Source organism: Hyla sarda, chromosome 8, assembly GCF_029499605.1.
Source record: "Hyla sarda isolate aHylSar1 chromosome 8, aHylSar1.hap1, whole genome shotgun sequence".
NCBI classification, from domain to species: domain Eukaryota; kingdom Metazoa; phylum Chordata; class Amphibia; order Anura; family Hylidae; genus Hyla; species Hyla sarda.
In genome coordinates this window covers 169884424-169907220 of record NC_079196.1, presented here as the reverse complement: position 1 = coordinate 169907220, position 22797 = coordinate 169884424, and the positions used below count along the sequence as shown (strand labels likewise).

At 43.2% G+C, this 22797-nt stretch overlaps 1 protein-coding gene, 1 long non-coding RNA gene and 1 pseudogene across 5 annotated transcripts in view; 2 read left to right on the top strand and 1 right to left on the bottom strand.

Annotated features, from left to right (window-relative positions):
- LOC130285043 (uncharacterized) overlaps positions 1-15522 on the bottom strand; it is a 46221-nt gene extending 30699 nt beyond the window's left edge. The window contains exon 1 of the long non-coding RNA XR_008847229.1: positions 15004-15522. This is a non-coding gene — a long non-coding RNA (uncharacterized LOC130285043). The remainder of the gene's footprint in view (positions 1-15003) is intronic.
- The window catches only part of KATNIP (katanin interacting protein), a 235219-nt gene that overhangs the window by 164749 nt on the left and 47673 nt on the right, over positions 1-22797 (top strand). For 2 of the 4 annotated variants that reach the window (XM_056536142.1, XM_056536141.1), the window contains 3 exons: positions 858-1012; positions 3348-3409; positions 4853-4963. In XM_056536142.1, coding sequence (XP_056392117.1) covers positions 858-1012; positions 3348-3409; positions 4853-4963 — 328 coding nt within the window. Of the gene's footprint in view, positions 1-857; positions 1013-3347; positions 3410-4852; positions 4964-13909; positions 14079-19569; positions 19646-22797 lie in introns of those variants that run through there. The other 2 variants (XR_008847228.1, XM_056536143.1) reach the window with 2 other exon arrangements.
- LOC130290027 (U2 spliceosomal RNA) lies at positions 6540-6630 on the top strand (annotated as a pseudogene).

Genomic DNA, 22797 nt, shown 5'->3' with positions numbered 1-22797 from the left:
ATGAGCAAAACTTACCGAATACTTTACATCTGTATATTTCTTTAGTAATCAACATCTGGTCCATAACCAGAGCATTGTGAGAACATAATAACAGTTATGGGAGATTTGTGCCATTTTTGTTATCTTAAATTACTTTGTTATTTTCTGTTTACTTTTATGCTTATGATTGTTCAGCTGCATTTTTTTTACTCTGTACTTAATGTTCTATGCTAATGGTTTCTTTTCTTTAACACCTCCAAATTCAATGAAAACAATGTTTACATGAATAATGCATATATATATATATATATATATATATGTAGGGTCTTGCGTAAATGAAAACTATGTTTATTAGTCTTATAAAGGATGAAGATAACTATTTACCATTTGCATGAAATTTGCATGAAAAGCTCATGACCCTAATCTATAAGCCAGAGCATAGAATAGATCTTGCTCTGACAGACATGGCGTGTCCTTGTGTTACAGATGAATGGCATGTACTACTACAGTATGTTTTACCTGCATTGGCCAAGCATTGCTTTCCCTGGGCATAATATTTAATCAGCATTGCTTAATCCACTCTTAATCCACGATAAATCCTGGAAGGATTAAGATTTTTAAACAGAAGTAATTTACAAATGTTTTTTAACTTTCTGGCACCAGTTGATTTAAAAATAAATAAATAATAATAGTTTTCCGCCGGAGTACCCCTTTAAGAATATTTAGTATAGTGTATAGTCATCAAATGTAACCACTGGGTTATGTCGATAATGTCTAGTTAAAATCTTTATATGCACAAAATGTATTTTAAAAGTTAAATATCAACCTATATATATATATATATATATATATATATATATATTTTTTTTTTTTTAAAGGCCAAAACTGTCCATGTAACGCTTGATGGATGCCACATCTCTCCACCTGAAGGATTTCTGATCCGGAAGGGCCCTGGCAACTGTCACTTTGATTTTGCTCAAGAGATTCTTTTTGTTGACTATGTTACTGAACATCTTACTGACAAACAATCAAGGTAACTTTCCGAAATGTCTATTTTACAATTTGTATTCTTATGACCATATTGTCAGAAGAGAATTCTACATTATTCCACTATAAAGCCAATTTCATATTAATTATTAAAAGCTTCCATTTTGTCTGGGCTAGTGTTAATAATAATCAATAATTATCTGTCAACATTTTAGGGCTGCTTTCACACACACTGTTGACTACTATAAACAGCAGGCTGCGTTCTGCTGACAGGTTTGTAGGGCAACCGCAATGTGTTATATCAGTGCTCCAGTAGGTTTATAAGTTATTTTATTATGCTTCTTAGAGAAAGCCACTGATATTTAGTTACACTTTAAAAAGTACCTGTCACCAAATAAACTTCTCTAAACTAACTCATGCTATGTTCCCTAACTACTCCTAACACACATCCTGCCCTTAAAAATGTTTTCTGAGCTTTAAAAAGCTCTCTAACCTTCCTTCATTATTGCTCACATAGTGTAAGCTGTCAGCAGGAGGAAGTGGGCGTTCCCCAGCAGGCGCCATGTCACTGAAGCCTGGTGGGGAACCGCTTCCGTCCCTCTTATCTCTGCTGCACTTCTTGTTGGTAAAATTGATGATGCTGTGATAAATAGAAGACCTCTCTGTGCAGCTATGAGTCAGGCAGGCTCAGCACAACTTTCCTCTTCGGGTTCCAGTGCTGCACTAAGCTTCAGCCGGCTCTCCTTCACAGGGGGCTAAGCCTGGTGACATGGCCATGCAAAGAGCGCACCGCGCGGCGGGCACTGCGCTCACTCCCAGCTGTGCCTTCCTCACTTCCTGAGTTTGGTCTCCTGCCAAACCAGGAGGAGACCAAACTTACTGTATATATTGCGACACTGATCAGAACAGCGCCACCAAGTGGCTGTTTTTTCAATTACAGTTTAAACATATTTCTGTGGATTTTAAAATAAAGTGAATGGGAAAGTGGTCTGGTAATTACATTAAAGGGGTATTCCGGGCTTAACAAATTTTTTACTATCCTGCCCATTATTAAGAATTATGCTAGTTCGACATTTACTTGCTATATGGCTCTGCCGTGTATCGTCTACTTTTTCTTCATTATATGGTCCCCCCAGGTCTAGCGTTTCCTTTCAGGTCTTGATGATGTTCATCTCACAATCCTTTGCGGCTCCAGGCAGCAGCTGGTGTCAGAGGGCTTGGCTATTTCTTGTATTTCCTCACAAGCCAGCCCCCTGATGACATTTCCGGTCCATCTGTACGTCCTGACGTGACGCCGTTCCCGCGTTCTGCAGATTGCCAAGATCACAGGGATCAGGACGTACAGATGGACCGCAAACCTCATCAGGGGGCTAGCTTGTGAGGAAGTACAAGAAATAGCCAAGCCCCCTGATACCAGCTGCCACTTCGAGCTGCAAAGGATTGTGAGACGAAACTCATCAACACCTGAAAGGAAATTCTAGTCCTGGAGGGACCATATAAAGAAGAAAAAGCATCCACTGCAGAGCTGTCTAGCAAGTAAATGTAGAATTAGCATAATTTTTCATAATGGAAAGGATAGTTAAGTTAGTTAAGCCCGGAATACCATTTTAAGTACACTATATTAAAAGTTTTACTTGGTGACAGGTATTCTTTAAATTCACTTTATGATAAATGATGTCTGAAAGACAGCACAAGAAAATACTTAAGCATACTTGTCAGATCACAGAAAACAATTATTCTTATACATGTTACTCACAAGGTCATGCAGATTCTTTACATGACATATTTTGTGTCTTACGTCTTTACTTGGCTCACAAATCCCTTTGTTCTGCTGCTCACTCATTCTGCCATTTACTGCTCAGGAAGAGGCCTGTCCTAGGCAAGCACTGAGCCCTCCCTCACTCAACATGCATTCACTTCCTCCCTGAGTCTGCTGTGCAGTGCTGGCAGGCTGCTCTATAATACCCTCCTCTCTGTTTTCATGCTGCAGTCTGATAGGACAGGGGTAAGCACAGAGGAGTGCTAGTCCCACCCTCAAGTACTGGATTTTGTCTCAGCCTGTGCTTCAGCTTGGACAAAGATGATGCTGCAGCCAAAGATGATTATGTTCTGAATGGTATAGGGACCCCTAGTGGTCTTTTTTTTTTTTTTTGTTTAGAAACCATGATTTCTATAAATAGGAAATCAAATATTTTGTCAAGATAAAACCTTTTGATTCTAACATTGCTTATTTAATATTTTGCATTTGAATAAAAAACTGATTTTTTTGCAATAATAAGCTTGCGCTAACCTACTAACTATACTAGACTTCACTTACTAATACTTTTCTCAAATAACCTAATAATTTAATAACATATACTTTTTCTTGTTTTGTTTTATAGCAATTTAAAATGTGCCGAACCTGCTACCATGGATTATGAGGCCCCGTTAATGCCCTGTGGTTGTATCCTTTTTATGCTATAGTTTTCTATCTTTCAAAATTTAAATAGGATGTTCCAAGCTAAATGTATTGACAATTTGTCCTCAAGAAAGGTCATCAGTATCAGTCAGCGGGCTACCAACAGGTTGTTTGCCAGAGCCATGGTGCCGGCTTACACACAAGACAAGAGCTGGAAGCAGACAGCTCCGTATTCTGTGTAGTGGCCACACTGGGTTACTACAGCTCTGCTCTCATTCACTTTATTAATGCACCAAAGCCACTACACAGAGGTCAGACCTGTCTGTACCCAGCTTTTTACTCTGTGTATGCTGGTACTACAGCTCAGAAAAACTTTTGATCATCAGGGTGTCAGACCCTGTGCCAAATGTTGGCACCCCACTCATCTGATATCAATTAATTATCCTGATAGATACATTTAGCCTAGAAAACTGAACTTTGGCAGAAATATGGTGTGAACCTGGCCTAAATTGTTGCCCCTCAGATGGCTGTAGCCTCTTTGACTCAGAACACCTCATTTTATAGGTAACTGATCTGTCTACTGCTGCACCTAGGGATGTATTTGTGTATAGACTCAGTGGGCCTATGCCTATAGACGGCCAGAGTGAATGGCACCTGCTGAAGTGAAATTTATTTATGGATATACTAGAATATGCTATTCCACTGCACCCACTAACATGTACCCCCTGTTCCAAATGGAATAAAGCACATTCAAGAAGAATGGTGAGTGTGACCTTTTCTTTTCTCGTGGAAGCATTGTATTAAATCTGGACTGTATAGGTCAGCACCTCCATCTGTTCATACAATAGCCTCCCACTCACATGTTATAATCTCCGCAGGCACTCTGCAAAGAGACAGATTCATCCAAGTAGTGCCAGTTCATTTCTACTTACCTGTACATATTGGGGGAGATTTATCAAAACCTGTGCAGAGGAAAAGTTGTCCAGTTGCCCATAGCAACCAATCAGATCGTTTCTTTCATTTTTCACAGGCCTTCATGAAAATAAAAGAGGCAAGCTGATTGGTTGCTATGGGCAACTGGGCAAGTTTTTCTCTGCACGGGTTTTGATAAATCTCCCCCATTATGAATATACTAGACATTGTGAACTACAAGAGAAAAATCTGCACTGTCAAAATGGCGCACACCTATTTAATGTGCCCCATTTTGACAGTGTTGTCTTTTCTCTTGTCTGTTTCAGAAGAGGCAGCAGCCCCTTAGGATATTTAACGGTTGAGCCCCCCGATTTTTTGCTTACTATACTGACTATTGTATATCCCCCTCTCTTAGGGAGTAAAGAGTGTTGGGTGTTCTTCTTTTTGTAATGAAGACAACCATTTTAATGTCACACCGGGTTATTCTTAGAATTAAAAGTTATTCCCTATTCCCAGCCTATCTTCAGGCTCATGAGATCACATATAAGGTTGTCATTTCCTTAATAGTGTATTCAGTTATCTTTCAGTTTCAGCTTCTCACCAGCTGGGGCGATCCCTATTACATTGGTCTGAATGGTCTTGAGATGTACAACGAACATGGAGAGAAAATCCAGCTGACAGAGAACAGTATCCTTTCAAATGAATGTAGCTTTTTTTTGCAGTGGACAACATAGGATAGCTATTAGATTGATTGTGTCTGATATATGAGGAGTAAACTTCTCGGACTGCTTGTTCTTATGTTTGATGAATGGAGGCTTATCTAATTTTAACCTAACTACGCACATTGATTTTCTTCACATTATAAATGCTGAAATGGCTTTCATGCACAATAATCTTTTTGAGCTAAGATAACACAAACATCAATTTTATAATGACTCAGACCGCGCAAACCTTGCATACAGATTTGACATGTACCTTCATTCAGTCATTGGTTAGCTATTGACTCTAAAAGTAGCCTCTGACATAGCAATAATTGTTATTGATTCATCATAACCTTACGCCGAGGATGCTAAAATGATCATGCTGTGTATTTCATTGTGGTGGTCATAGTCTGAAATATCTCTGTGCATTTCTAGTTAAAAGATATCAGCTACTGAGAACTCCAATTTTTTATACTTCTATCCACTGGTTAACGCTGCATTCACACCTCATTTTCAGCCTACGGTTGCCAGATCCAGCGCTGAAAACCATTTACTTTAATGAGCCGACCAGAGTCAAATGGGGACTCCGGTCGGCTCATTTTTGACCCGTATCCGGTTTTGTGACCGGACCTAAAACCGTAGTATACTACAGTTTTAAGTCCAGTCAGGATACTGCATATGGGTCAAAAATGAGCCGACCGGAGTCACCGTTCGGCTCATTAAAGTAAATGGATTTCAGCGCCGGTCCAGCTGGGGTACGGGAGCGCCCAGTTTTCCCCTCCCCCAGCCGGATCCGGCAACCGTGTGTGAATGCAACCTAACACAGTACATAGAAGGTTTTTTTTTTTAAACAGATAAAGATGGTGACAAAATTTAAGCTTTTGAGACTACCTAGGCCTTTTCATCATACATGGCTTAACACAATAACTAAAGCAGTGATTTCCAACCAGGGTGCCTCCAGGTGTTGCAAAACTACAACTCCCAGCATGTTGGGAGTTGTAGTTTTGCAACAGCTGAAGGCACCCTGGTTGGGAAACGCTGAACTAAAGAATCACATATTTATACACAAAAGGAATAATATACAAAGCAGTTCTCTGATGCCATCTTGCCCTTCAAATCAGTGTTTCACACCTATAACATGACTGTGGAATAATGCCAAGCCAGAAATCTCTCCAGAAGGGGAAAACTGCAGAGATGACACTCATCGTGAGACCAACAGGGTCATGTTTCTCTTTGAGGAAAGCATCATAAAGACACATGGAGACTTATAGACCATTCATACTTCATTGGGAATTCTGGGATATGCAAAGCAGCTCTCTGATGCCACCTTTTGGAGGTAGCTTTTCTTTTAAGCACAGTGTTTCACTCCATTTAGAAGTCCTATAACATGACTGGAGATATATGCCAAGCCAGAAATCTCTCAAGAAGAAAATACCCATATATAGACAGTTTTTTGGGACAGCTCCTCACAGCAACATTGAACTGTGTTAACATCTTGGCCTATGTCCATAGGGATCTGCCGGCGTAATGCACCAAGGTCTCTCAATTTGTGACTTGTAGTGATAACTTCTCGGCCTTTTGGCTAAGGTCAAGTGTAGTATCTGTTCTTATCAGTTTCATGCTGTTGGCAGGCAACGCCAGTGTGGAGCTGGTGGGGATGGGTGCTGCATTGTAGGGAGAAGATGTTCCGGGGCTGGTTCTGAGGAATCAGCTCGACGGCAGCCCCGATGTAACCTGATTCCTCCGGGTCTCGCCATGAGGCTGAGAGGGTCTAGAGCCGAGGTACTTTAGTGTCTCAGGGAGTGGTGACCCCGAGGTGCCGCAACTCACTGGGAGTATAGGCTCACTGAGTTGAAGCACGGGTACCATGATCTCTCCACCTTTGTGGCACTCGCCTCTTGATTCCCGGCCTTCTGGCTAGGACCAGAGAAATTTTTATAGATACGGCCGGATGTCCGGGCAGTATACCTGCACACATTCACTTATTTATTTATTTTTGTCTCACTGTGTCACTTTTTGCGTGTTGTGTGTCCACAGGATTTGTCAGGAGGCGGTAGTCCTTCTGGGTGTCCCTCCTGGCGGTCTAGGGGAGGTGTGTGTGACCAATTTTTTCTGCCGCATAAAACCTTGGAAATTGAATCAATGTGGCTTTTATACTAGTGAACCTCTACCGCATGCCACAGATTGGAACTTAAAGAGTTGATCATTTTCAGAAAAGCAGACCGGAAAGTAAGCTGTGTGTGTCTGGTAGTGGTGTATGTATATGTGTCTGTCGGCGGTGTGTATGTGTCTATCGGCTGTGTGTGTATGTGTCTGTCGGCGGTGTGTATGTGTCTGTCGGCTGTGTGTGTATGTGTGTGAGTGTGTGTATGTGTCGGTCGGCGGTGTGTGTGTATGTGTCGGTCGGCGGTGTGTGTATATGTGTCGGTCGGCGGTGTGTGTATATGTGTCGGTCGGCGGTGTGTGTATATGTGTCGGTCGGCGGTGTGTGTATATGTGTCGGTCGGCGGTCTGTGTATATGTGTCGGTCGGCGGTGTGTGTATGTGTGTGAGTGTGTGTATGTGTCGGTCGGCGGTGTGTGTGTATGTGTCGGTCGGCGGTGTGTGTATATGTGTCGGTCGGCGGTGTGTGTATATGTGTCGGTCGGCGGTGTGTGTATATGTGTCGGTCGGCGGTGTGTGTATATGTGTCGGTCGGCGGTGTGTGTATATGTGTCGGTCGGCGGTGTGTGTATATGTGTCGGTCGGCGGTGTGTGTATATGTGTCGGTCGGCGGTGTGTGTATATGTGTCGTCGGCGGTGTGTGTATATGTGTCGGTCGGCGGTGTGTGTATATGTGTCGGTCGGCGGTGTGTGTATATGTGTCGGTCGGCGGTGTGTGTATATGTGTCGGTCGGCGGTGTGTGTATATGTGTCGGTCGGCGGTGTGTGTATATGTGTCGGTCGGCGGTGTGTGTATATGTGTCGGTCGGCGGTGTGTGTATATGTGTCGGTCGGCGGTGTGTGTATATGTGTCGGTCGGCGGTGTGTGTATTCTGTATATGTTTGTATAGTTGGGAACACTACCTGAAAGGGGGTGTGATGAGCTTCTTTGCATACTCCCTCTTCCCAGAATGCCCATTGAAGTTTTAATAGCCTTTTAAGCTCCCCACACCATTAATGATGATCTCCTCAATAAAAAAAGCTTAATTCCTTAAGTCTGAAATACAAAACATACATAAAAAACAAATACTGCATTTCAGTGTTCTGCAGTACAAATCTTTATTAAAAGGTGTAAGCTTTATTATTCTGGAGGTTATATCAGTACTGGAGCGCTATAAGAGGAGCAGCTGATATAATTTACATATGATGTAAAGGTCTCAGGATGTTATATCAGTACTGAAGCGTGCTGATATCAGTCATATATGATGTGGTCTCTGATATTGGGGGTCTGCATGGTACAAGTAGGTTTTGACCTCAGGCAGAGGCGAAATGAGCAGTGAAATGAGACACAGTGCGAAATGTTGGCATGGGGCAAAGGTGGGGCCAGGGGTAGATTGTCTCGGCAGGCCCTGGCTCTAGGTTTCTACTAGGGATTGTTACGCCTAGCGCTCCGGGTCCCCGCTCCTCCCCGGAGCGCTCACGGCGTCTCTCTCCCCGCAGCGCCCCGGTCAGTCCCGCTGACCGGGAGCGCTGCACTGTCATGGCCGTCGGGGATGCGATTCGCACAGCGGGACGCGCCCGCTCGCGAATCGCATCCCAGGTCACTTACCCGTCCCGGTCCTCTGCTGTCATGTGCTGGCGCGCGCGGCTCCGCTCTCTAGGGCGCGCGCGCGCCAGCTCTCTGAGACTTAAAGGGCCAGTGCACCAATGATTGGTGCCTGGCCCAATTAGCTTAATTGGCTCCCACCTGCTCCCAGACTATATCTGCTCACTGCCCCTGCACTCCCTTGCCGGATCTTGTTGCCTTGTGCCAGTGAAAGCGTTTAGTGTGTCCAAAGCCTGTGTTACCTGAACTTCTGCTATCCATCTTGACTACGAACCTTGCCGCCTGCCCCGACCTTCTGCTACGTCTGACCTTGCCTCTGCCTAGTCCTTCTGTCCCACGCCTTCTCAGCAGTCAGCGAGGTTGAGCCGTTGCTAGTGGATACGACCTGGTTGCTACTGCCGCAGCAAGACCATCCCGCTTTGCGGCGGGCTCTGGTGAACACCAGTAGCCTCTTAGAACCGGTCCACTAGCACGGTCCACGCCAATCCCTCGCTGACACAGAGGATCCACTACCTGTGAGCCGAATCGTGACAGGGATCAACCGATTATCGGTATGGCCGATATTATCGGCCGATAATCACGATTTTGGGCATTAACGGTATCGGCAATTACCTTGCCGATAATGCCCCACGCCCCCGACCCGCCGAACCGCACCCCACCGCGACCGAACTCCCCATCCCCCCCCCCCCCCGACCCGCCGCACTGTGTCGCACCCCCCACAGCACCGCCCCGGCCCCATTGCCTCCCCCATCCACGGTTTTATTATTACCGGTTCCTGCTGTGTCCTGCGTTACGCTGTGCGCAATGACTAGTGAATAAATTATTAAAGGAGAAAAAGCTTTTTTTCTGGAATTCCGTGCTAGACTACTACAGTTCTTGGAAGGCAGAGTTCCCTGTCAGACCAGGTCTGCTGGATAACCTGTTTGTGTTATGCTGGGTATAGGAACCTGCAAGGATCCAGGAGTATCACATTGATATTGGCAGCTGGAGTCACAACATGCGTTCCTTCTGTTTATTCAGAATCGGTCATTTATGAGCCGTTTTTCACATTCACTCTAAACATTCAACATTTCTTTAGCGATCTGAAGTTTAGCAAAAGGGGAAAAAAACTAGTGCCAATTGCTTTTTTTTCCACAGCGGTGAATATCCTCCGTGTGCTAAGTAATTGTCAGATACCATTTATTTCAGTTCAGCCGCATATTCCAGGAGTGTCTTGTCCCCTGGGCTAAACTGCTATTAACATCAGCTTCCACCAGATCGCTAGAGGAAAATCACTTGTGTGACACCCTCCAGTAACATTTAATGGATGTCTATGGGGACGGATTTTGCAGTGGTTTTTAGCTGTAATTTTTAGTCCCATAATTGCTGCACTATCCTCTCACTTGTCAGTCTGTCCAAACTCCAAGTATAGTCAAACTAATATGTAAAATGACTGTAGCTTGGTTATTAAAGACTAAAGTGATTTTAAGCATTAAGGGCAATATCCTTAGATAAGATTATTACCCAGGAAGAACTGAGAAATTTTGGATAGAAGGCCTGAAAAACTGTGAAGAATGGACTGTTCCCAGTCATTGTGATGAATTCCAGTGAGTGGATCCAGGGCAGACTTTGGCACTGGTGCATAAGTATTATTATTAAAGGGGTACTCCAGGGAACTGAACTTATTAGACACTTTTCCCCTTTACACAGGATAGGGGAAAAGTGTCTGATTGTGGGGGGGAGGTCCGACAGCTGGAGCCTCCCATAATTATTGGTATGGGGCCAGAGCTACTTACCCGTCCTATGCCCACTCTGACCTTCCTGGATTTGATAGCCCACTCAGCCAACTATCAGCCGACGTGATGTCCTACTTCAGCCATGATTGGCTGAAAAGGCCACAACTTGCCGACATTCAGAAGGGTGGGGTCCAGAGTCTGCCAAGGACAGATAAGTGGGCTTTGTGCAGGAAATTGCAGGTGCTCGGACCCCCCGCATTCAGACACTTATCCCCTATCCTGTGAATAGGGGATAAGTGTTCAGTTCCTGGAGTACCCCTTTAATGGCACGTGGTAGGTTATAGATTTTGCATTGGTACCAAGATGCTTGGAGTAATGGCAGTAGAGGGATAATTAATGTACCTACAGGCTATAACCAGAATTCTTTTGAAAGGAGTCATTTCAGTAGTAACATAGTAGAAAACATCTTGGGCTCTGTTAATGCATTTATTATCTCTCTTCCATCAGGTTTCTGTTGCTCTTTGGCAGCTAGAACAGAAGAGAATGTTATGAAATTTAATCCAATAAAAAAAATGTTTGAAGTGACTCAAACACAGAGCTTTTCTATTATCTGCCCCGCAGATGGTGGTATTGAAGGATTATTTGATGGAGAAAAGGTCTGCGTTTTATGTTAAACAGCATGTTACTTGTCCGTAGAAGGTGTTCAATAGTGCAGTTCAGCTATATTGTTTTGGATGGGGCAGTACCAGACATAGCCAAGAGTGATGCTGTTTCTAGAGGGGGAAAAAATGTGTTGTAAACTTCTAAATTTAAACTGTTTATGTTCTTGCTAATGTTTTTTATTTGTTTTCTGTCAGCACAATCCCACAATATGTTTTTTTGGGGATGTGAATTTTACTTTAGTTAAAGGTTGAAATCCCACGCAGAGCCGCACTGCTTCAAAGACTTAACCATATGGACAACTATGGGGAATTAAAAGTGACTGTAGTGAGAAAATTGAATGTGATCTGTTTATACAAAATGTTGAAAAGAGGATTTGCTCTTAAACTCTTGAGAAATGCATCAGAGAAGCTTAAGATAACATAAGATAAAACCTGATTAAGTCTCTATCTGGTGACATTCTTCCCATGTTTCTATGATTTCACGGTGAAGCAGTTATAATAAAAGGTTACAAATCTTTAAAAGCATTCACCTGAATCATCTAAAATTAGCCATTTTTTTTCTAATACATTTTTGTTGTACTCTGTTAGCTTTTTATATATGATCTTGGCGCTCTCAGGAGCATGTGTCATTTACTGGCGGCACGCTCTGAATTCATTTATTTGGGATTCTATGTATTGAGGTCTATTCAGCCCTCCCATAGAAATGAATGGACTCCTCTCTGAGCGCCAGGTACCATCACAAAGGAATGGGGGGTCCCAGCGGTCGCACCTACCTCCCCGCCCCGTGATCACCTATTTTTCCCCTATACTGTGCATAGGGGATAAGTCAATTTTGTCCGGAGGTCTCCTTTTAAAGGAGTTTTCCAGGACTTTTGAATTGATGGCTTATTCTCAGGGTAGGTTATCAATAACTGTGCACTGTGGACACCACAACCCATCTGATCCCTCGTTATCTTTTGGTAACATTCACTGTGTATTGTGGGCACCACAGCTTAAAAAGTTGTGTACATTGTGTAGTAACCATACTGGATTACTGTAGCTTAGCTTCCATCCACTTCAGTAAGAACTGAGCTGCAGTAACCCATCATGACCACTACACTATATATGGGGCTGTCTGCTTTTGACTTAATGTAGGCACCCAAGTAATCAATAAAAGAGTCCTAGAAAACTCCTTAATTTTTTTTTTTGTAGATTTTAATTGTTGTATGCAAAGAGGTCACATAAAGATGCAAGAGTAACAAGCAATTGTCCAGTAGAAGAATATTTCACCAGTTAAATAGAGAACATAGAACTATGTAAATCACTAGTCAATAGTGGGTGTATATGGGACCCTGGTACAGATATGAACAATTACAAGTGTACATAGTGATTGTAGCATAATGGTTGTTTTACACATATTAAATGGGATGTCATCAGAAAATGACCTTTTTTAAATCAAGTTTTTATTCCTTTTTACTTTCTATATTATAAAACATTATGAAATCTTATTCTTCGGTCTGGCCAGTAGGCCTAATAATAGGCAGAGACTTCCCATGCTGTACACTTCCAGCAATTTCTCATTATCAGCATAGACAAAAGGGGACACCAGTATATAGATTAAACACCACAATAGCTGATGGTTACAGCTCAGCTTCCCCTCCCTGTGCCACAGGCACAGAGCATGTCTAGTAGAGTATCCCATTCTAGTGAATAATGTCTGGACCAGACTATTGTGTTTATGTTTGCTGCAAAGCATCTTTAAATAGTGTTAAAACAGCTCAGGCAAGATGGCTGCTTCTATAATAATTTAGTAAAAATAAAATAAATACATTACAATCAGAAAATAAATACAGATTAGTAATAAAAAGCCATCATGCCCCCTTCAATAGACCTGAATGGAGGGGCGTGGTGTTAAATCACGGACGCCCATACCCAGCATTCAGCACTCATAATGTTCAGAACGCTGCGGAGCCAGCACGGAGATTGCAGGGGGTCCCAGCAGCCAGACCCCTGCAATCAGATATCTTATCCTCTATCCTTTGGAGAAGGGATAAGATGTCTAGGGGCCAAGTACCCCTTTAAATATGTTGGCCATGTACAAGAGAAAGAAAAAAAGAGGAGCAGGAAACAGAATAGAGAAAGGAGAATATTATTCTAGACAGGAAAAGAATAAAGGGGTGTGAGGAGGGTTTGTGAAATAGAGGTGTTGGTGGAAGGCCTCATTGAATGGTACCTAAGAATATGGGCTCAGGTAGCCGATTTTGCTGCAGATTTTCCACAGTGGAAATGTTGCAGATTTGCAACAACTACAGACTAATAGTAGATTTTGGTCGGCTGTTGAGCGGATAAACTTTATAATCAGTGGGAAATATTTGACACTGTTTCGGAAACATAATGTGATATGCCGCAGATTTAAAAGTGGAATCTGATCTTCAATGGAATCTGCAGCAGAAAATGGTCTGGCAATACCTGCAATGTGAACTACATTTATTTAAACCACCTATTTATAGTGATTAGCCATCTGAATGTACACTATTCAATACATTTCTCTTTGTGTTTTATGAATGTGGATTTATTATATATATATAGGTCATTGTGGCAGTGATGTTAGCTGTTTCTTGTTTGGCATTTTATTTGATAAAAATCCCAGTGCAGATGCCTGGCACCTGTAATGAATTACTTACATTTTGCAAGCCTTCCAGCCCTCTTGTTATCCACCTACAGTCAAATAGTCTGTAAATATAAAGGCTTGCTAGTTATGCTTTTTTCACTCCTAACAAATATATCTGTTCAGATCTGATTCTGCAATTTTTTTTTACATATACTAGATAACTAGGCAGGTTTGACAGAATTATGTCTGGAATAGTGTCCATAGGAAGATACAGACTATTGAAACTATTGAGAAACAAAAATTAGAGGACCTTACAAAAGATGAAAGCACCTATATTTAGTGGTATGACAACACCCTTAAAGAGTACCTGCAACCAGGTAAGGAGTGTTTATTCCAGGTGTGTTCCCCTCTTTATTAGTAGTCCCCCGCACTTTTCCTTTACGCCCAGTATTTCTGTAGTTATCTTCTTGTAAAGCTTGCTCACTGGTGGTGAGCTTTTTCGGCTGCAGGGGGGCGCTACCCGGCAGGCGTGACATCAGCTGAAGCCTGCTGAGTAACACTTTCGCCCTTCCCTTTTCTATGCTGCGCTCAGGCTCCGGAGCGAGCATAGAACAGACAGAGGGTGATAGGTGTTCCTGTATAAACTGGAGAATCTGTATATAATGATCGGTGTATATGGGAGAGAGGGAAAAGTATGGGGGAGAAAAGTATCTTGATAGATACTTTTCTCCCCCATACTTTTCCCTCTCTCCCATATACACCGATCATTATATACAGATTCTCCAGTTTATACAGGAACACCTATCACCCTCTTTCATTATATATATATACATACCCTCAAGTTTATACAAACACCCATCATCACCCTCTTGAATTATTCATAAACACCACTATCATCATTACATATTCACAGACAAAACCATATAACACATTTCCATCACACTCAAGACCTTGAGAACCAGTCACCCCCATTTATCTTTACGAATTTTCTGCTTAATCAGGGTATACAGGAGATTATACCCAGACTGAAGTTCTCGGTTACCACACCAGATTGAGTACATCTCACACTTCCTTAATCTTTTTCAATAGAACAGACAGACCATCACGGCAGGCAGGCTGTCATTCCCCTCCTCTCTGTTATGCACAAGGCTTACAGAGCGGAGAGAGATCGAGGCCGACCTACCTGCCGTGCACATAATTGTGCATAAGAAGTGCAACCCAGTGCTGAACATCATCATGTAACCCACAGAAAGAAGTGCCCATGAGCTGAGGGTCCCCCCTGCACTACCCATCTCCCCAGGCACCACTGACCTGTCTCCTCCCTGGTGTCCCCCGCAGTCAGCAGTAGGAGCAGGTCCGGTCACTGGCACCTCATCCCTTCTGCACAGGGCTCTGTCTGCACTTCCTCAATCCCTATGGGGAGGAGCGAGTGTCGCGATTGAAAGTTGTTTCTAATGCATTAAAAAATATTACAAAAATTGGTGGGGACAGGTACTCTTAAAACATAATTCATTTTAATTGCTCTACAGTATATATTTGATGTCAATTATTTTTCATAGTATATATTTTTGTCTATGAAGAGTCAGGGTTTTGCTACAATAAAGTTAACATTTTTCCCTCTATAGCTTATTGCATACAGTATTGAGTTTAATGTATAAACAGCTCCTCAGCTTTCACAAGTGGATGCTGCAGGTATTTAAGCACAAATGTACTTTTTTTTTTTATCTATTAACCCTAGAGATATTAAGGGGTATTTGAAAAATTTCAAATCAACTGGTGCCAAAAACTGATTTGTAAATTATGTCTATTTAAAAATCGCATTACTTCCAGTACTTATCAGCTGCTGTATGCTCCAGAGGAGGTTGTGTAGTTCTTTCCAGTCTGACCACAGTGCTCTCTGCGGACACCTTTGTCCATGTCAGAAACTGTCCAGAGAAGGAGCAAATCCCCTTAGCAAACCTCTCCTGCTCTGGACAGTTCCTGACATGGACAGAGGTGTCCGCAGAGAGCACTGTGGTCAGACTGGAAAGAACTACACAACTTTTTTCTGGAGCATACAGGAATAAGATTTTTTAATAGAAGTAATTTACAAATCTGTATAACTTTCTGGCACCAGTTAAATTGAAAAATAAATGTTTTGCATCGGAGTACCCCTTTAAGAATGGTGACAAGGTGATTCCATTTATCCTACTGCTGTTGTTAAGCTCCTCAAATTAAATAGCATCTGGCTAGAAAAGGAGATTATTAATAAAGAAGCTGCAGCAGGATGACTGCAGAAGCAGCCATGGTCTAAGCAGTGAACTGCTGCTGCTGAATAGGGGAAGGGAAAGAGGGTGGCATTCAAGAGGCTGTGCTGTGTACATAGTAAACATTTTTTACTATGTAAAAGTATTTACACAAGGCACAGCTGCCCAGAACTTAACGGGTGTTAAAAGATAAGCGGGAAGCCTTGATTTACCTTTAAGGCAGATAAGACCTGCTAGAGCACAACATGGACCCTCTGGAGGGGAGGGACAGACAGGCTCAGATACATGCACACAGTCTTTATCCCTTGTATACCACTATCTAAGCCCAGCCACTGCTTCATGTGTTCTATCATGGAACTTGTTACATTAGTGGATAGTCATGTGCCAGCTATGTGCCATTGTAGATTTTATCTACAAGCTGTATCAATTAAAGCAAATCCAGTGGGCCATAGGAGTCAATGCCAGATCCCACTAATCCCATCCACTTACTTATAAAAGGGTCTAAACTGTCATAAAAATAGAAGAAAAGTTTACATTTTTGCGCAGTTTGCATGAACATGTGAGATATTTTGTCTGTCACAATAGCGGAAAGCCATTAAAGGGGTATTCCAGGCAAAAACTTTTTTATATATATCAACTGGCTCCAGAAAGTTAAACAGTTTGTAAATTACTTCTATTAAAAAATCTTAATCCTTCCTGTACTTATTAGCTGCTGAATACTACAGCGGAAATTCTTTTCTTTTTGAAACACAGAACTGTCCGCTGACATCACGAGCACAGTGCTCTCTGCTGACACCTCTGTCCATTTTATGAACTGTCCAGAACAGCATATGTTTGCTATGGGGATTTCCTTTTACCCTGGACAGTACCTAAAATGGACAGAGATGTCAGCAGAGAGCACTGTGCTCATGATGTCAGCAGACAGCTCTGTGTTTCAAACGGAAAAGAATTTCCACTGTAGTATTCAGCAGCTAATAAGTACAGGAAGAATTAAGATTTTTTTAATAGAAGTAATTTACAAATCTGTTTAACTTTCTGGCACCAGTTGATAAAAAAAAAAAAAAGGTTTTCACCGGAGTAACCCTTTAAATATCCTAGAAGATAGTTGAGGATAAGTCAGGGCTTCTTGACTGACACTCCTGATCCTAGAGCAGGTAACTTTAATAAAAGAGCTTTTCATAGAAGTTTCATATTGAGGAAAATTCATGCAGGCGTCTCTTAATTACAATAGTTGTCATATATTATAAGATCGCACCATGGAATATTGTTTGTACACTAAATTAGACTTGTGCAAGGATAATCCAGGGGCTTTTGCAGAGAAAGCGGCCATATTTGAAGAACCTCATGCTGCTTTTTTCTCATTGAGCAATGAAACATCAGGTTATGGGGTCGTCTGCCAATCACACAATGTAATCTCTATTGCAATGGTTACAGCTGGGAACAAAAATGTTTCTGCAAAATGGCTAATACACAGTAAATTGATTGGAACAGTGGTGAATGTTATATGCACACAAGCTGTTTTTGAGCATAATGTGGGATTAATTCTGTTACAATTTTAAAGAGGATTTCCAGAGGGATGGAAAAAACTATAAAATGCTTTCTGAAATGTAGCCATGACATTTTATTTGGACAGCACTTATCATGCCGACCTATAACAGATGTGACCTCAGGCTGTGATCTGCTGCCCAACTGCTCCCTGAGACCTATCCCATACTGGGCATCATAAGAGTCATGGAAAATGGAGCTGGCAAGCAGGCTTATTTGAAGTCTACCGTATTTTTCGCCGTATAAGACGCACTTTTTCTTCCCAAAACTGGGGGGGAAAAGTTGGTGCGTCTTATACGGCAAATACACATTAAACCCTGTCCTATTGTGGCAGTCCCTGCGGCCATCAACGGCCGGGACCCGCGGCTAATACAGGACATCACCTATCGAGGTAATGCCCTGTATTAACCCTTCAGGCGCGGCGATGAAAGCTGACTGCCGCATCTGGAGTGAAAGTGACACTAACCAGGCTGCTCAGTCAGGCTGTTCGGGACTGCCGCGGTGAAATTGCGGCCTCCCGAACAGCTTACAGGACACCGGGAGGGACCTTACCTGCCTCCTCGGTGTCTGCTCCGTGCCGGGATCTCCTGCATGGCTGGCGCTCTCCATCGTCATCCAATAGGAGCGGCGTGCATAGCGGCGTGCGTAGCGGCGTGATGGCGGTGACGGAGAGCGAGGATACGTTCTGCAGCAGAGACGTTCTGGAGCGACGGGAACGCGGCGACAGCAATGGAGGGCGACATCCAGGGCAGCGGTAACGGGTCCGGAGCGGCGGGGACACGTGAGTATAACCTCCTATACCAGTGATCTTCAACTGGAGGTCCGCAGGTTGAAGGTTCAGAATCTTTTATTTCTAGATTTTCACCCTTTAAAATTGGGTGCGTCTTATATGCCGGAGCTTCTTATATGGCTAAAAATACGGTATTCTACAAGTCTGCTTACTTACTCCATTATGTAAGTCTGTTTTTTTTCCCCAAATTTAAACCACATTTTGTATTACTGAATAGTAGCAATGTGAATATAGGAATCTGGATATCTTCCATTTGTATGCTAGTGAGTATAGTCCATATTATGATTATTCTGTACATTAGTGTAGTCTCCTGCAGTGTCCTGATTAAAAAGGAAAAACAGTATCCCTACAGATTTGAAACAAATATCAGGATTCTTACAGATGTATTGTCTTTTTACACATACAGTAGCCTGTGCATATTTGATGCTGCAGCTTTGATGCGCCAGATTTTATGATCCAGATTTCAATGTAAACTAAATGACTGAACACAGCATCAAATCTGCAGCTTCAAATCCTGCACACTAAATATGCGCTGGAAACTATACGTGTGAATAGACCCTAAGGGTACGTTCACACGCGCGGATTTACAGCGTATTTTACGCTGCAAATCAGCTGGTGAAGGCCCGCTCTATGCTGGCTTTACATGTGCCTGCTCGTAGTGTCAATACACCGCTACCAGCAGACACACTGCCATGTGCGAGTGACTGTATACTCGCACATCGCAGGAGCTCTCTGCCTAGCTCAGAGCAGGGAGAGCGGCCGCGATGTGCGAGTAAGCTGCGCACATCGCTGCACTGTTTCTGCTCGTAGCGTATTGCCGCTACCAGCAGGCACATGTAAAGCCAGCATAGAGCGGGGCCTTCACCAGCGGATCCGCAGCTAAATACGCTGCAAAAATCCGCGCGTGTGAATGTACCCTAAATCTGTTAGACTAGGTTCACACTAGGTTTTTGCATCCTGTTAATTTATTTTTTTTATCTTCAGCAAATTTTCCATGGTTCTGTTGAAACAGTAGCAGGGCGCAGTTAATCAATTGACTGAGCCCCAGGTCCTTTGTGCCGAATCCCAGAAATTTGTGCTGCTGTTAAAAGTAAGCCGGCGAGTACCCAGCCCAGCAAATCTATTAAAGGGATTTTACCTTGTTCCTCTTTTAACAGCAAACTTAGATTTTATTCGGTTGAATGAAATGACATTTTTGCCTCTTAAAAACAATGCAGACCTGACCATATTTCCTTGTCTCTGCCTTCTTTTTATCCACTCCCCTTTTCATTTTCTTATTTGAACTTTATTTCCCAGCAGTCATTAGTGCAGATGCTCATTCCTGTTCTGCATAGTGAGAGCCATCCATCAGGAGAATATAATCTTCATAATGGTAAAGTTATCTCTTCTCTCCTCCCACAGCGTACAGTGTTATTAAAGTGGATAATATTCCTTCCCCCTCCCCAGTGAATTTAGTGTTTCAGCCTGTAATATAGAAGCTATTTTAGTTCATAATACATATTTACCCCATCCTAGCCAGTGAATATTCAGCCAGACTCCCTCATGCATATTTGTTGCAGTGAATGATGTACTTTTCGAAGCTTCATAGGTGCAGTCTATTTAGCTGTATATTCACTGTGTGTGAGAACTGAGCATGCCTGACCAGAAGAGAGTACTGCCTACTGGATGTATCCCATGGCAACAAGCAAAAACAAGAGCATCCAACCTATATTAGTAGGGCTGCCTTTTAGCCCCTTAAGGAACAAGGGCGTACAGGTACGCCCTGACGCCTTGTACTTAAGGACCAAGGGCGTACCTGTACACCAGTGGGAATTCCGGTCCTCGCTGGACGGGGACAGGACCAGGATGCCTGCTGTAATCATGAAATCAGCGATTTGCGACGATTAAAGGTCAATCGGGTCACCAGTGACTCGGAAAAAAAGGGTGATTGGTGCTGTCCGAGTCGGCACCAACCACCCTTGCCCAGCAGGTGCCACCTCACGATCTGCGTGATCAGTCGGCCGGACTGGCCGACCGATCACCTGTCCTGCTGGGCAGCATCGGCGGTTGAGGGAGGGGGGGATCGGGGGTCCATGTGGCGGCGGCGTTTGTGAGCTGCGGTGGTCCCCAGTGCGACATGATCCACAGTGGTGGCGGTCTTTGGCGGAGGGATCTAACTTCAGGAGGTAAGCGCTCTATGCCTCCTGCTATTGCCTAGCAACAACTCCCAGCAGGAACAGCCAAAGGGCATGCTGGGAGTTGTAGTTTTTCAACAGCTAGAGGCACAACATCAACTTCCAGCATGCCCTTTGGCTGTCTGGGCATGCTGGGAGTTGTAGTTATGAAAAATTGTGCCTCCAACTGTTGCATAACTACAATTCCCACCGTGCATGGACAGCCAAAGGCATGCTAGGAGCTGAAGTAGTGCGCCTCCAGCTGTTGCACACTGAGAGTTGTAGTTTTGCAATAGCTGAAGGCACACTGGTTGTAAAGCACAGAGTTTGTGACCTAACTCAGTGTTTCGCAACCAGTGTGCCTCCAGCTGTTTCAAAACTACAACTCCCAGCATGTATTGACAGACCGTATATGCTGGGAGTTTTAGTTTTGCAACAGCTGGAGGCACACTGGTTGCGAAACACTGAGCGAAGTAGCAAACTCTGTGTTTTGCAACCAGTGTGCCACCAGCTGTTGCAAAACTACAACCCCCAGCATGCACGTACAGCCAAAGAACATGCCGGAAGTTGTAGAAATATGTCTCCAGCTGATGCATAACTAAAAATCCCAGCATGCCCTTCTGCTGTCACTGCATGCTAAGAGTTGTAGTTTTTGCAACAACTGAAGACACACTGGTTGCGAAACACTTAGAGTTTATTACTTAACTCAGTGTTTTGCAACCAGTGTGCCTCCAGCTGTTGCATAACTACAACCCCCAGCATGCACTGACAGCCAAAGCATGCTGGGAGTTGTAGTTTTGCAACAGCTGGAGGTTTCTCGCTGCAAGTTTGAGAAGCAGCAAATTTGCCACTGTAGCTCAAACTCCTAGCGGAAAACTCGCTGTGAACCCCCGCCCATGTGAATGTACCCTAAAAACACTATACTATACTTCACTAACACAAAATAAAAAGTTAAAAACACTACATATACACATACCCCTACACAGTTACTCTCCCCCTCCCCACCCCCCCAATAAAAATAACGTCTAGTAGTAATTCCGAAGCGGAGCCTCCAGCTGTTGCAAAACAACAACTCCCAGTATTGCTGGACAGCCATTGACTGTCCAGGCATGCTGGGAGTTTTGCAACAGCTGGAGGCACCCTGTTTGGGATTCACTGGCGTAAATCACTGGCATACTCCTATGTCCACCCCTATGCAAATCCCTAATTTAGGCCTCAAATGCACTCTCTCACTTCGCAGCCCTGTCTTATTTCAAGGCAACAGTTTAGGGTCACATATGGGGTATTTCCGTACTCGGGAGAAATTGCCTAACAAATTTTGTGTTTGTTTGTTTTTTTTCTCCTTTCTCCCCTTATGAAAAAGTAAATTTGGGGTCTACTCCAGCATGTTATTGTAAATTTTTTTTATTTTTTACACTAACATGCTGATGTTGCCCCATACTTTTCATTTTCACAAGAGGTAAAAGGAAAAAAAAATTGTAACTCGATTTCTCCTGAGTACAGAAATACCCCATATGTGGATGTAAAATGCTCTGCGAGCGCACAACAAAGCTCAGGAGTGAAAGTGCCATGTACATTTAAGGTCATTTGCACAGGGGGGGCTGATCGTTACTGCAGTTCTGACATAAACACACAAAAAAAAAACTACACCCTCCCACGGAACGTAATAAGGGGTATAGTGAGCCTTAACACCCCACAGTTGTTTGAGGAATTTTCTATAAAGTTGGACGTGAAAATGAATAATTTGTATTTTTTCACTAAAATGCTGGTGTTATCCCAAATTTTTCATTTTCACAAGGGGTAATTGGAAAAAAAAACCTCATAATTTGTAACACCATTTCTTTTGAGTATAAAAATACCCCATGTGTGGATGTAAAGTGCTCTGCGGCACACTACAGGGCTTGGAAGAGAAGAGCGCCATTGTGCTTTTGGAAAGAGAATTTGGCTGGAATTGAAGGCCATGAGCATTAACAAAGCCACCATGGTGCCAAAACAGTGGAACCCCCCACATGTGACCCCATTTTGGAAACTACACCCCTCACGGAATGTAATAAGGGGTGCAGTGAGCATTTACGCCTCACAGGTGTCTGACAGATTTTTGGAACATTGGTCCGTGAAATTTTATTTTTCATTTGCACAGCCCAATGTTCAAAAGATCTTTCCGAAATAGGGTCACATGTGGGGGGGGTCCACTGTTCTGGCACCATGGGGGCTTTGTAAATGCACATGGCCCCTGACTTGAATTCCAGCCAAATTCTCTCTCCAACAGCCCAATGACACTACTTCTCTTCTGAGCATTGTAGTTCGCCAGCAGAGCACTTTACCCCCACACAAGGGATATTTCCATACTCAGGAGAAAATGCCCCCCAAA